Source organism: Nyctereutes procyonoides, unplaced genomic scaffold (assembly GCF_905146905.1).
Source record: "Nyctereutes procyonoides isolate TBG_1078 unplaced genomic scaffold, NYPRO_anot_genome, whole genome shotgun sequence".
Lineage (NCBI taxonomy): Eukaryota > Metazoa > Chordata > Mammalia > Carnivora > Canidae > Nyctereutes > Nyctereutes procyonoides.
This window is the reverse complement of record NW_026575125.1, coordinates 44,952,529-44,966,745: the sequence shown is the minus strand read 5'-3', so window position 1 is coordinate 44,966,745 and position 14,217 is coordinate 44,952,529. Positions and strand designations below refer to the sequence as shown.

Below are 14,217 nucleotides of genomic sequence, written 5' to 3'. Positions count from 1 at the left end.
AATGAAAAGTTGTTTTTTTTTTTTTTAAATGGGTTGTACTACATAATTTTCAAGGTGCCTTCTGTGATTTTCTTTGCATTTTTGTGATTTCCGTCAGTCTTCCTTATGTTGAGCCTCCCTTCATTTAGCAAATTAAACAATATTTGAGGAGTGCCTACTATTTCCTAGGTACTCAGGATACAGCAGTAAAAAAACAGTCCTTTTCCGTGAAAGGAGCATATGATCTGTTAGGAAGTATAAGCAAGCAGGCGTTACGTTGTAGTATGGTAAGAAAGCCCAGACTAAAGGATTATTAAGCCAATCTGTAGAATCAGAGGAAGTGACATCTGGGCCAAGAACAAAAGAACAAGTGAAGAACGGGAAGAGGAGTCTTCAAGGTGGAGGGAGCAGCATGTTTCTGAGGGGCTTAGAAGCATCACTGTGGTTATAGTGTGGAGAATGGTTTGGGAGAAGGTACTATTTAGGAGGCTGTTGCAATATCTAGGTAAGAGATGGTGGCATAAGCTATGGTAGTGTCAGTGATTATAGATGAGTTGTGGGAATGAGGGAGAAAGGACAAAGCTCAGGTTTCCGTGTGAGGAAGTAAGGCCCAGGAGACATGGTTCTGTTTGAACAACCATGGAAGAAATTTTTTTGGCACTGACCCCTTTACAAATTGTCCTTGCAGCAGACATCCCCCCATCCCCAGGAAATATCCCTACCACTCACCCACTGATGGTACGCCATGCAGACCACAGTTCTCTGACACTGGGCAGTGGCTCCTCCACAACACGTCTCACCCAGGGCATCGGGCGCAGTCAGAGGACCCTAAGGCAGCTGACAGCCAATACAGGCCACACCATTCATGTTCATTACCCTGGGAACCGCCAGCCCAATCCTCCTCTTATACTCCAGAGGTGAGTTACATTTGTCCCATTTCTTTGTGGATTATATGTGCGGCCTTTTGGGGAATACCAAATTGTGTAACACAATCTTTTTGCTTAAATGTTCTATACATACATGCATCAATCAAGCATCTCATATGCCAAGCACATGACACTTTAAATACAGGCAGGACAGGATTTCTGCCCTCGGGCTTAGAGTTTAGTGGAATTAACAATTTTAAAGTGAGAGAAAAGGACATAGGTGTCCTAATGGTCAATGTACAGGCAATAGGAGATACATGAGAGAGTGATTATACCCTCACAAAGTGCCTGGCATTATCACCGACACTTACTTTACCAGGAACTATGGAATAATATGCAACCTCAGACCAAATAAACTTCACAAACTGATGGAGTAGTTAGGTAATTAAGATTTATGCTCAGTGGGGCACCTGGCTGACTCAATCGGAGGAGCATGCAGTTCTTGTTCTTGGGATCGTGAGTTGGAGCCCCATGTTGGATGTAGAGATTACTTAAATAAAAGCTTAAAAAAAGATTTATGCTTAATACGATCCAATGTTAAACATTTCCTAGAGGTTACAGAAAAGATCTCGCAGTAACAGATTACAGGACCCCCATGAATTACAGTGACCCTGGCACCCCACCATCACCCTACAGGTTGCTTGGTCCTTCTGCTGCTGCTGACATCCTTCAGCTGAGCAGCAGCCTTCCCCTACAAAGCCGTGGACGAGCCCGCCTCCTGGTAGGCAATGATGATGTCCACATCATTGCCAGATCTGATGATGAACTGCTGGATGACTTTTTCCATGACCAGAGCACAGCTACCAGCCAAGCAGGCAAGTTTGTGTGGTGAAAGGGAGGGTACAGTTTTTCACATTCTATTTTTTCCCTTCTGAGGGAAAGCAGAACAGTATCTGCCCTGCCTAGAGAAGCGACGTTTCATTGGAGCCAGAACCGCTTGATAATTGAGCCAAGGTTAACAATACTTTTACTATCACTGGATATCTGTGATGTGCCAACTCTTGTGATGGACATTGGGTCCTGTTAGAGAAATATGGAGATTTTTGGATCAGATAACACATGAACAAGCCAAGAATCTCACTCTCTTTTGTTCCTCTACAGGGACCCTATCCAGCATCCCCACAGCCCTGACCCGCTGGACAGAGGAATGCAAAGTTCTTGATGCCGAGAGCATGCATGACTGTGTTTCAGGTGTGTGGCAGCTTGGTTATCTGAGCAGTAGTGAGTCTAACACAGCTGGCATGAGTGCATAGGAATTGTTGCCCTCATTCACTAGCCACAAGCTCTACCTCTTGGCTTCCTCCCCTACCTCCCTTGAGCAACCTCTGCTCTTTGCTTCTTTGATCCAGTTGTTAAAGTCCCCATTGTCAATCACTTGGAATTCCTGAGGGATGAGGAGCTGGAAGAAAGGCGGGAGAAACGCAGGAAACAATTGGCTGAGGAAGAAACAAAGATAACTGACAAAGGCAAAGAAGATAAGGAGAACAGGGATCAGAGTGCACAGGTGATTTGCAAGGGCTGGGAGGATTCATCTTTGGCTGTGTCTTCCTCTACTTTCGTATGGTTTTTGGCATACACATAGCTCCCATCAGTCATTAAAGAATCCTGGGATGTTCACATTGAACCTGAGAAATGATTCATTCCAAACTCACCACATATTCACATGTTTTTTAGGGAAAAGAATTCAACCCCAGAGGGAAAATTCCTTCTCCAGTGTCTCTTGCAGGGGAAATCTGGAGCAAGAACCAGAGTGGCTCTGACTTACCAGTCACACTGTGTAGTCTCTACCTTTGGTGACTGCAACTAGACAGGAAGAATAACTGATTTTTCCCGTGCTCTTGTTGGTTCAGTTCTACTTTACTCAGTGGACTGACTTAGCAAATGTGGGGGAATTTTACCAAGATGACTCCATTCCATCATTTGAATAAGTTAGGCTTAGACTTCAATCAGGAAATACTCCTGCCCTAAAATCATCACCACATGTCTTTTTCTAAGGCTTGATTTTCAATTTGTAAAATATCTAGCATGACTTTGGTTTGGAAAGAAGCTACCTATTTTGAAACTTCTGGGATGTTGAATAACATTAGCTTAAAAATAAATGAAGTAAAAGCTAATAGAAATATGAAGGAATTAAAAGACTTAAGTGACTTTATTATATCCCATAAATGAAGTAAAAGTTAATAGAAATATGAAGGAATTAAAAGACTTAAGTGAAAGAGTTTATTATATCCCACTTAGCAGATTGGATATCAGATTAAGGATTTTGAAAATGTTCAGTTAGGATAGCAAATTTGATGTAACATACTTTTGTATGAAAGTTTTACCAGATAAACACAATAACTATTTCAAACAGATGAAAAGGGTTAGAAAATAAGCAAGCCTGGCATATGTGATTTTAAAAGCTGGATTTGACAATTGGGGTACCTGGGTAGCTCAGTCAGTTGAGCATCCAACCCTTGGTTTTGACTCAGGTCGTGGTCTCGGGGTCACAGGATGGAACCCAATGCTCAGCCATTGAGTCTGCTTGTCCCTCTCTCTCCCCACTCTTACCCCTTCCTCACCCATACCTTCCTACTCACTTGCTCTCTCAGGTAGATAAATGAATAAAATCTTTAAAAACAAACAATAGCACATGATGAGATGAGCACTGGTGTTACACTGTATGTTGGCAAATTGAATTAAAAAGTAAAAATAAAACAAAAAACCTGAAGTGGACAAAATGAGCCCAAGGAAGGAAAATACATAGAGATGAAACTTAAGAAATTCTTGCTGGTCTCATGATTGTATTTAGGTCATGTCCTGTGCCCAGCCCAGTTCATTATTCAGTCAGCCTTCTGGCAGTTTCCCCTTGTCCCCAACCCATCCTTGAATACAAGTATGTATTAGAGAAACGTTTACACACTAAAGTGCTCATCTTTCATCTAGGTCATCAAACTCCTAGGTGGCTCATGTGAGCGGGGGTAGCTATTATAGTTGACCCTGTTATATGTGCTTGCAAAAGTCCCACATTGGTCTATCCTTCTTTTTCCAGTGTACTGCATCTAAAACAAATGACTCCACTGAACAGAACCTCTCAGGTAACTCTACCCCTCCTTTTCACCTTCTTGCTAATTGGTTGGTTCTTTTTCCTGACCCTTTCAAGTAGCTGGCCCAGTTGGGCTGAAGATGAACACTGGTGCTCTGTGGGATGAGGTAGTAGATTGTATAGTTTTAGGGTCATACCCCATCTTGGAGATAACTATACAGTCTACTGTCTTTCCCACGGTGGTACACTTCCCCTCCGATGTTCTCTGTCCTCACTCTGATCATGCTGTGCTGCATGTGTAGCAAGGCCATGTGCCCCATCCCCTTTGGTGGTGCTTCATAAGAGTGCCTGATGGTGGGGACTCCCAAATGCCAGCCCTCAGTGGAAATGAACAAAATAAAGAGGGTTTAATGAGTTTTTCAGAAAGCTGAATTTATTCAGCTTAAAGGACTTTTTGTAAAGATTATGTCCTTAGTTCTTTGGTATCAAAATATTTTTATTAAGGGATATCGACAGGCTTCTTTTTTATTTGGCTAAACTAATCTAGGTTTTGGTAACCCTATGTTAGTCTCTTTCTATTTTTTTCCTTTTTATATGAACTTTGAGAGTCTGTGGAATCTAAAAGTCTGGGAATGTTATCCTGAGCAATCTGCTTTTGGCATCTGTGGGCTACATGGTATTACTACTGTATGTTTTGTATTCTTCCTTCTAATCTTAACGTCAGTAGCTATTTCATGGTTCTAATAACTTGTCCATGTGATATTCTCCCCCACTTCTATTTCCTCAGAACTTCCTTCTTCCCCTATGCCTTCTGTCTCTTTTGGTATTTGAATTGCAAAATGATGATACTAAAGCCTACACAGTATTTTTTTTAAAGCAGTGAAAATGAGTGGTAGGTGTTCTGGTGCCCCTTAATCTAGCAAAAGGTCTTTGAAAGGGTCTATTATCAGGTAAAATGGCCTTTTGTCTACTGTCCTTGCTAGAGGATTTTGCTCATGCCGGGGTGAGGTAGTAAGTTGTATTGTTGTGGGGTAGGGATTTTAGGCCCCAATTAGAAGATAACTATACAACTTACTACTTTCCCTGGTGTTGGCATATTCATACTTAGTCTTGGCACTGTTACCTCCATCAGAGTTGTAGATGTTCCTTGGATAATCAGGACCAGAAGAAAAGGGAAGTGGAAGGGGATAGGTGATATTTAGGGGGAGGCAAATATCATCATAAAGTGACTTGAACTCTTTCCCCTTCCACCCAGGGCACAGAAAGGATTTAATTCTTATGACCTACAAAGGTTCAGATCTCCAGTTCTTGAGACTAAGATAGCACTATACCTTAGCCCTCATCCTGAGTATACCAGATCAGCCACAAACTATTCCTAGGAACAGTTGTGGTCGGGGGCAGGGATGATAGTCCTACAGTACTGGCTGGGTGGGATACTTGTCAGGCCACATGTGCTGATTGAGTGGCTCCCTGGGTTCTTGGCTGATTATCCCTTAACCCCCCCATTGTCATTCTTTCCGAGAAAGATGGGACTCCTATGCCTGACAGCTACCCAACAACCCCATCTTCAACTGATGCAGCCACATCTGAGTCCAAGGATACCCTTGTCACTCTGCAGCCCTCACAACAGCAACAAACACTCCCACCCCCACCAGCCTTGGGAGAGATTCCTCAAGAGCTACAGTCCCCGGCTGGAGAAGGGGGGAGCTCTACACAGCTGTTGATGCCTGTAGAGCCAGAGGAATTGGGTCCCACAAGGCCAAGTGGAGAAGCAGAAACAACTCAGATGGAGTTGTCCCCAGCTCCTACTATAAGTGAGTAGTAGAATTTCAAAATTGGTGTGGGTGAGTGGTATGATAGGAGGAAGAAATGGATATCTTTCTCCTTAACTAGCTCTTTTAACTCTCCTTAGAGAAATAATAGAAGCTCGGGTCCTCAGAGTGGGGTCTCAGCTTGCACATTTGCTTTCTTGCTAAAGTAGAGGCCTCTTCTCTCTGTCCTCAAGTGATAATATACCTGAATGCTTAATGATACAGATGATGATGCCAACAGTTTATTGAGGTAATCACTTTTCCTGGGCTATCATGGCAGGCTTGTTACTTTTTTAAATACAACCCTCTGGGGCCAGAAGAGCATGTAACTCTTTATCTTGGGGTTTTGAGTTTGAGCCCACATTGGGGGTAGAAATTATTTTAAAATAAAACTAAACTTTAAAAACAAAAATAACCCTCCAAAGTAGGTAGGTTCGTGAATAAACTGAAACCCACATGAGATTTTTAAGCCCAAGACCACTCAGTAAGTGATTGAGCTGAAATAAAAATCCAGACCTGTGTGGCTTTATTTTTTTTAAAAAAATTTTATTTATTTATTCATGAGAGAGAGCAGAGGGAGAAGCAGGCTCCCTGCGAGGAACCTGATATGGGACTTGATCCCAGGACCCCAGGATCACGCCCTGAGCCAAAGGCAGATGCTCAACCACTAAGCCACCCAGGCATCCCCAGACCTGTGTGACTTTAAAGCTTGCTCTCCTTCAACGTCCTTCAGAGATGGCAAACATGTGAACACACACACACAGCTCTCCCATCCTGGCATACACCATTTACTTCATGTCACTGTTTCCCACTGTTTTGAAGTAGGGCTTCAAAATTCTCAGCAGCATTCCAACAGGGTAAGTTGAAACCTCTTTTACTCTTCCTGCTCTGTACTATGCTGCCTGTGATATACTTTGGAAAAACCTTGAGGTGTAGTAGTTTTTTCTTCCAAGGAACCTTATTTAGATAAACAGAACCAACATACATATATAAATGATGCCTGCAGGGAATCTGAAGGTGACAGACTCCCTTACCTGGGGCACCTAGGGAAAGGTATTTCATAGGCATACCTGGAGCACCATGAGGATTTGAGCTGAGCTTTATAAAGCATGGGAGATAGGGGGAATATGAGTCAGGCCAGCAAAGAAGGTATAGAAGTGAGAAATCTAATCTGGCTGCATCTTAATTCGGCCCCCTCTTCTAGGCAGAGATCTAACCTCTCCATGTGACTTCCTCCTAGCCTCTCTTTCCCCAGAGAGGGCTGAAGATTCTGATGCGCTGACAGCTGTCAGCAGTCAACTGGAAGGCTCTCCCATGGACACCAGTAGCCTGGCTTCCTGTACCCTAGAGGAGGCTGTGGGTGACACCTCAGCAGCTGGCAGTTCTGAGCAGCCCACAGCAGGCAGCTCCACTCCTGGGGATGCCCCAACTGTTGTGACAGAAGTGCAAGGCAGGGGTGATGGGTCAGGTGAACCTACCCAGCCCCCTGAAGACAGGTAAGCATTGTGTGAGCAAAAGGAGGACAAGATGTGATAGTGAGATTTTGAGCCACATGCATACTTGTTAACTATTGCACATGCTTGGTGCACTGGGGAAACCAACCTAGCTTCTATGAGAAAGGGGTATCATAGGAGTATTTTATAAATGGAAAAACGTTAATATGAAGAACAACCTGAAAATTATTTTCTTCAGCTCTCCCCCTGCATCCTCTGAGAGTTCTTCCACCAGAGATTCTGCTGTGGCCATTTCTGGAGCAGATTCCCGGGGAATCCTAGAAGAGCCACTGCCTTCAACAAGCAGTGAGGAAGAAGATCCCCTTGCAGGTGAGCTTCGTGTGTGCTTGGGCCATTCTGGGGTTATTTATTTAGGCTTTTAGTAGCCTTTGGCATGAAAATGCCCACCAAATGATTCCACCCAGATGAAAGGCAGCATATATAATGGAAGCAGGACCAGCAGTAAGGGGGTGCTGATGTTGCATGGCGGAATGAGCCCAGGCTTTGGAGTCAAACAGATCTTAGCTCAGGTTACCCCCTCTGCAGCCACCTACCTTCAGAACTTGGAACCATTATTTCTCTGATCCTCATCAGTACTGAGTGAGGTGATAATAGCTACATGGTAGGGCCTTGATGAAGATTAAGTGACAGTGTACACACAGACTCTAGCACATAACAAGAGCTGTTCTGGGCCTGGGGAAAGGTGAGCTTTCTGTGTGTCTTCTGTCTTTGCATGCAGTGAGGACACAAAAGGTTCGTTTCCCTCAAACAAGGCGTGGGTTTCTTTATTCCAAGTACATCTTAAGCGTTGGTAGAGACGAGAGTCCCTTCACATCTTGTGCCTCCCCTCAGGTATCAGTCTACCAGAAGGTGTGGACCCCTCTTTCCTGGCTGCCCTGCCTGATGACATCCGCCGGGAAGTCCTACAGAACCAACTGGGCATCCGTCCACCAACTCGGACTGCCCCTTCAGCAAATAGCTCAGCTCCTGCAGTGGTGGGGAATCCTGGTGTGACCGAAGTGAGCCCTGAGTTCCTGGCGGCCCTGCCTCCAGCCATTCAGGAGGAAGTATGTGAGCCAGGGAGGTGGGGGGAGGTAGGGCGGCTCTAGGCCATCTAGCTGTGGGCATGCCCCCATTGACAACCTCTGCTCCGTAGGTGCTGGCACAGCAGAGAGCTGAGCAACAACGACGGGAACTGGCACAGAATGCAAGCTCAGACACTCCCATGGACCCTGTGACCTTCATCCAGACCCTGCCATCAGACTTGCGCCGTAGTGTCCTGGAGGACATGGAGGACAGTGTTTTGGCTGTGATGCCACCTGACATTGCAGCTGAGGCTCAAGCCCTGAGGCGAGAGCAGGAAGCCCGGCAGCGACAGCTCATGCATGAGCGGCTCTTTGGCCACAGCAGCACCTCTGCGCTCTCTGCCATCCTCCGAAGCCCGGGTACAGAGGGAGGCAAGTGGGAGGGTTCTGAAATGTTCAACTTTGGCCACATGAGGCTCTGCTGTTCCCCTTTGTGTTACTGGACCCAGCTCACCACCCACCTCCCCAGTGTCAATTTCCATTTTCTTTCTTTCCAGCTTTCACTAGTCGCCTCAGTGGCAACCGAGGAGTCCAATACACTCGTCTTGCTGTGCAGAGAGGCGGCACCTTCCAGATGGGGGGTAGCAGCAGCCATAACAGGTACCTTTGTCTTTTTTTGACCTTACCATGCCACCTCTCACATCTGTTGCTAAGTCCAATTCCCTTAATATATAGGTGGAGAGACCAGATGACCTCTAGGATATTGCCTTGATTGAGGAGGGGAGCCAGATCTTTGGACCTCCCCCTTCAAAAAGCCACACTTTTGGGTTAGTGTAGCTACTGTAGACCATAATCACAAAGTAAGGCAAACTGGCGGCAGATGCTAACTGTGGTTGTAATAAGGAAAGTCACTTGCCTAAAGCTTATAACATCTAGGCTGTGGGAGAAGCAAACTGCACCCAACATGCTGAAATGTAAAGGGAGTGATCAGTCCCAAGAGGCAGGCAAATCCCTGGTAGTTTAGAGAAGGCAGAAGTAAACATTTTTTAAGACTTTGAGTGCAATCTGCTTTTACCAATTCATAATACTGACATCGTGTGATCTAAAGGAAAATCACTTAACATATTTTGAGCCTTTTATCCATCATCACAAAAATGGGCAGTTCTTTAGTCTTTTCAGCAGCCCCATACCAGCTGGTGTGGAGTACTTGATACCCAGTAGATACACAAGAGGGCAGCTCTTAATAAGAGCCCCTGTGCTAGACACCTTCTTGTGCCTCCTTGGAGATATGCAGTTCATTCCCCTTCCCTAGGCCTATACCTAATCCCAAAGCTCTAGCTGAAGTACTACCGTGCTGAAACTGTGCTCTGTTCCAGGCCTTCTGGCAGTAATGTGGATACTCTTCTCCGCCTCCGAGGACGGCTCCTCCTGGACCATGAAGCCCTATCCTGTCTCCTGGTCCTACTTTTCGTGGATGAGCCAAAGCTTAATACTAGTCGTCTACACCGAGTACTGAGAAATCTCTGCTACCATGCCCAGACCCGCCACTGGGTCATCCGCAGTCTGCTCTCCATTTTGCAGCGCAGCAGTGAAAGTGAGCTATGCATTGAAACACCCAAGCTCTCCTCAAGTGAGGACAAGGGCAAAAAGTCAAGCAAAAGCTGTGGGTCAAGCAGCCATGAGAACCGGCCCCTGGACCTCCTACACAAGATGGAGTCTAAGAGCTCCAACCAGCTTTCCTGGCTCTCAGTATCCATGGATGCAGCCCTAGGCTGCAGGACTAATATATTCCAGATTCAACGTTCAGGAGGTCGCAAACATACCGAGAAGCATGCAAGCAGTGGCTCCACTGTCCACATCCACCCCCAGGCTGCTCCTGTTGTCTGCAGACACGTTCTAGACACACTCATTCAATTGGCCAAGGTAAGGAGCTTGAACTCAGCCCTTGGGGATGGAAGAGGGGTGGCAGGCCACAGCCTAGATGAAATCTGAATTCTAAGAAAGCTAGAAGGTCTTTGTTCACTGTTTAGTGCTAAGGCCTGTATGGTTTCTGGGTGTTGGCCAGTAAATTATGGGTTCTTTTATTCTCACTTTTTACAATTTTTGTGCATTACTTCATTTAGTTATCAAAACAACTCTCAGTGGTCTATATCATTTCTGTTCTATAGGTGACGAAGCTGGGGTGCAGAAAGTATTTTTTTAAAGATTTTATTAATTCATGAGAGACAGAGAGGCAGAGACATAGGCAGAGGGAGAAGCAGACTCTATGCAGGGAGCCCGATGTGGGATCCAGGGACTCTGGGATTATGCCCTGAGCCAAAGGCAGACACTCAACCACTGAGCCACCCAGGTGTCCCATGAGGTGCAGAAAATTTTATTGACTTTGTCATGTGGCTAGTAAGTGATGCAGCTGGATCTAGAACTCAGTGCAGTCTTTTTAATAATCATTGCTGCCATCTCTTGAGGGCCTGCCTTGTTGCCAGGCACTATGCAAAAATACGTTACCTCATTTAATCTCAACAATTTTTTGATAAAGCATAGGTATGCTCCCCATTTCATACAGAGAGACTGATACTCAAAAGTTAGCTAATAATCTCCCTACAAAGCCCTTGTTTGTTTCTCTGGGTCACTCCACCATCAGATAATGTAGACCTTATGCTCCCGTATGACAGCTCTCCCATGTCACTAAAGCTATTCAGAGGAGTGGAGAATCTAGGAACCAATTGTCTTCACTTGTCAGGAAGACCGATTTCCTGTGTAGACCCCCTAGACCAAGCCTGTCCTCCTTTTGCCGGCAGGTATTTCCCAGCCATTTTACACAGCAGCGGACCAAAGAAACAAACTGTGAGAGCGATCGGGAGAGGGGCAGTAAGCAGGCCTGCAGCCCATGCTCTTCACAGTCCACCAGCAGTGGGATTTGCACAGACTTCTGGGACTTACTGGTTAAACTGGACAACATGAATGTCAGCCGGAAAGGCAAGAACTCCGTGAAGTCAGTGCCAGTGAGCGCTGGTGGTGAGGGGGAAACCTCCCCATACAGCCTTGAGGCCTCTCCACTGGGGCAGCTCATGAATATGTTATCACACCCAGTCATCCGCCGGAGCTCTCTCTTAACTGAGAAACTCCTCAGACTCCTTTCTCTCATCTCAATTGCTCTCCCAGAAAACAAAGTGTCGGAAGCACAGGCTAATTCTGGCAGCAGTGCTTCCTCCACCACTGTTGCCACCTCAACCACATCTACCACCACTACCACTGCTGCCTCCAGCACGCCCACTCCCCCTGCTGCAACCACCCCTGTCACTTCTGCTCCAGCTCTGGTTGCTGCCACGGCTATATCCACCATTGCCGTAGCTGCTTCGACCACGGTGACTACCCCCACGACTGCTACCACTACTGTTTCAAGTAAGTGAGGATGTAGGCTGGGAGCTTTGGGGTATGTACACCCACCTCACTCTCCACTCCCTTATCCAGGTATTCCTCCCTAAATGATAGCAGTCGGCTTGGTTTATGTTTGCAAGAGCCAAATGTGTTCATTCTTGCCCTCCTCAGTCCCAGTTCTCTCTCTCCATCCTCCTTCTCCCCACACACATCTACCCACACAGACACTCGTGAAGACCAGCAGGCATTCACTGAATGTGGCTTCCCTAGGCTAAGCACCAAAGGGAGGAGAGAGAAAGTCCCTGTCTTCAAAGAACTCCCAGCCTTTCCAGCCTGGGTGAGGGAGCCAGTTCCAGGAAAAAGATTAAGAGCAGACAGGATACCATTTGAATCAAGGTGGAATAGCCAGGGTATCCTAGGAAGTAAAGGGAGCGAGCCCTACAGCAGACTAATAAAAAGTACTTGAAAATGGTTTTGAAGAGGGAACTCAGATGATAGGGAAACAGTTGAGAAATGTTTGGGATTCTTTGTCACTTTAGAAAGTATGGTTGAGAGTCCTTGACATCCCAAGTCATTTGTATTTGGCTTTGGTGGGTGGCTTTTCATTTGTACTACTTTCCCATTTTGAAGCCCTGGACAGTTTAGTGATTGTTTGGTTCTGGCATGTGAGTTTTAGAGGCTTACTATGTTCCATCTGTTTGCTCAAAGCTTCTACAACTACTAAGGCCAGCAAATCTCCAGCAAAGGTGGGTGATGGGGGCAGCAGCAGTGCTGACTTTAAGATGGTATCCTCTGGCCTCACTGAAAACCAGCTGCAGCTCTCTGTGGAGGTGAGTCCGAGCTCTTCTGAATTCCCAAGATTGGGGGAGGAAAGGTGGATGGGAGTAAAGTTTTAGTTCTTAAGTTGAGACCTACCTCTTCTCTCTTCTTTTTCCCAGGTGTTGACATCCCACTCTTGTTCCGAAGAAGGTCTAGAGGATGCAGCCAATGTGTTACTGCAGCTCTCTCGGGGGGACCCTGCAACCCGGGACACTGTTCTCAAGCTGCTGCTGAATGGAGCGCGCCATCTGGGTTATACTCTTTGTAAACAGATAGGTAATAACAGGAGTAAAGCATCTTGTCTTTCTGAAACCTTCCACTGAGGTATCACCTCTTTATGGAACCCTTCCCTGAATCCCCAGGTTGAATCAAACTCCTCTATGCTTCTGTAACACCACCCCTGTGCTCTCCTCTGTTGCAACACTGATAATACTGAGTTACCATCTGTTTTCCTCTGCTCATTTGTTCATGGAGAGCAAGGCTGGGCTCCTCTACATTGCCAGTGCCTGGCACATCCTTGTAATCAGGGTTAAGTAAAGGAAAATGAGCACGTGTAGGATCTGCAGTGCTCTTGCTTCTCCATTCTGGACACTTACAAGAGCCCTGCAATGAGCCTGCTAAGGCAGCTTCACCACCTCAGAGATGCACCTGCACTTCACTTAGGCTCAAGAATTGGGAATCCAAATGATACCCTCTGCCTTTGTGCAGTTGTGAAGGTACAGAAGTTATAAGAACACTTGGAAATTGTCTAGTTTCAGTCTTCCTTCCAGTTGTGTTACCAAAAAGAAAATTAAAACCCTGGGTGATAAAGCAATTGAATTGAGGAGTAGAGCCAGATTTTAGCATAGAGTCTGTTTGCTCTCTCCCACCCGCATCCCAGTCATGGATCTCTGTAGATGTCAGCTACCGAGATCTCTTTAGTTATCTCCTTCTCACAAATGTACCTGGAGCTGAGGTGATACGGATATTGATCAGTGTATGACCCCAGGATATTCTTGTTACATGAGAACTATAAGGTTCTTCCAGAGGAAGGAATTTGATTACAGTCTCTGTCTTTTCTTGACTCCCAGCATTCAACACCCATGGGCCAGGCAGTGTCCCACCTACTCTACTGTAGTTATCTCCTAATTCTCAAAACAGCCTTGTGACATTAGACAGTATTAGTCTCAATAATTATTAAGATGGAGAAGGGAACTGGGAGAGGGGGTTAAGCAATTTAATTTGTTGGAGATTACCACAAAAACTAATAGTTTTCCCTCCCTGCACTGAGCTGCATTTCATATAGATTCAACAGATTCTTGAGGGCAAGGTACATTGGTGGTCTCTGGATAGTTGATCCATGAGCACACATAGTAAGATGGAACAGAATTCCTGCTCACTCCAGATTCTCTGCAACTGAGCAAAGATAGCCTGGGCAGGTTTCTTAGAAAGGTTTGGCTTCCAGCTGCTTCACTAGGGAAATCTCTGAACACTTGCTGGCTCCTCTGCCTGACCAGGTACCCTTCTGGCTGAGTTACGGGAATACAACCTAGAACAGCAGCGACGAGCCCAATGTGAGACCCTCTCTCCTGATGGCCTGCCTGAGGAGCAGCCACAGACCACCAAGCTAAAAGGCAAAATGCAGAGCAGGTGGGTGGTTACCACCCATTTGGCTGTGGGGCTGGAATCTGGGGTATTCTAAAAAGTGGCTCTTGCTGGTTTCCTGGTGGTTGTTTTGTTGTTTGGGTTGTTTTAATTTTTCCCTTTCTGGTCAGATTTTCT

At 45.8% G+C, this 14,217-nt stretch overlaps 1 protein-coding gene across 8 annotated transcripts in view; it reads left to right on the top strand.

Moving 5' to 3' along the window:
* HUWE1 (HECT, UBA and WWE domain containing E3 ubiquitin protein ligase 1) overlaps positions 1–14,217 on the top strand; it is a 171,059-nt gene that overhangs the window by 147,653 nt on the left and 9,189 nt on the right. For 7 of the 8 annotated variants that reach the window (XM_055337490.1, XM_055337489.1, XM_055337497.1 and 4 more), the window contains 16 exons: positions 668–896; positions 1,542–1,720; positions 2,007–2,096; positions 2,255–2,409; positions 3,937–3,982; positions 5,457–5,744; positions 6,946–7,237; positions 7,434–7,564; positions 8,087–8,301; positions 8,391–8,679; positions 8,817–8,919; positions 9,636–10,182; positions 11,058–11,661; positions 12,346–12,467; positions 12,576–12,732; positions 13,953–14,085. In XM_055337490.1, the coding sequence (XP_055193465.1) occupies positions 668–896; positions 1,542–1,720; positions 2,007–2,096; positions 2,255–2,409; positions 3,937–3,982; positions 5,457–5,744; positions 6,946–7,237; positions 7,434–7,564; positions 8,087–8,301; positions 8,391–8,679; positions 8,817–8,919; positions 9,636–10,182; positions 11,058–11,661; positions 12,346–12,467; positions 12,576–12,732; positions 13,953–14,085 (3,580 nt within the window). The remainder of the gene's footprint in view (positions 1–667; positions 897–1,541; positions 1,721–2,006; positions 2,097–2,254; positions 2,410–3,936; positions 3,983–5,456; positions 5,745–6,945; positions 7,238–7,433; positions 7,565–8,086; positions 8,302–8,390; positions 8,680–8,816; positions 8,920–9,635; positions 10,183–11,057; positions 11,662–12,345; positions 12,468–12,575; positions 12,733–13,952; positions 14,086–14,217) is intronic. The other variant, XM_055337494.1, reaches the window with a different exon arrangement.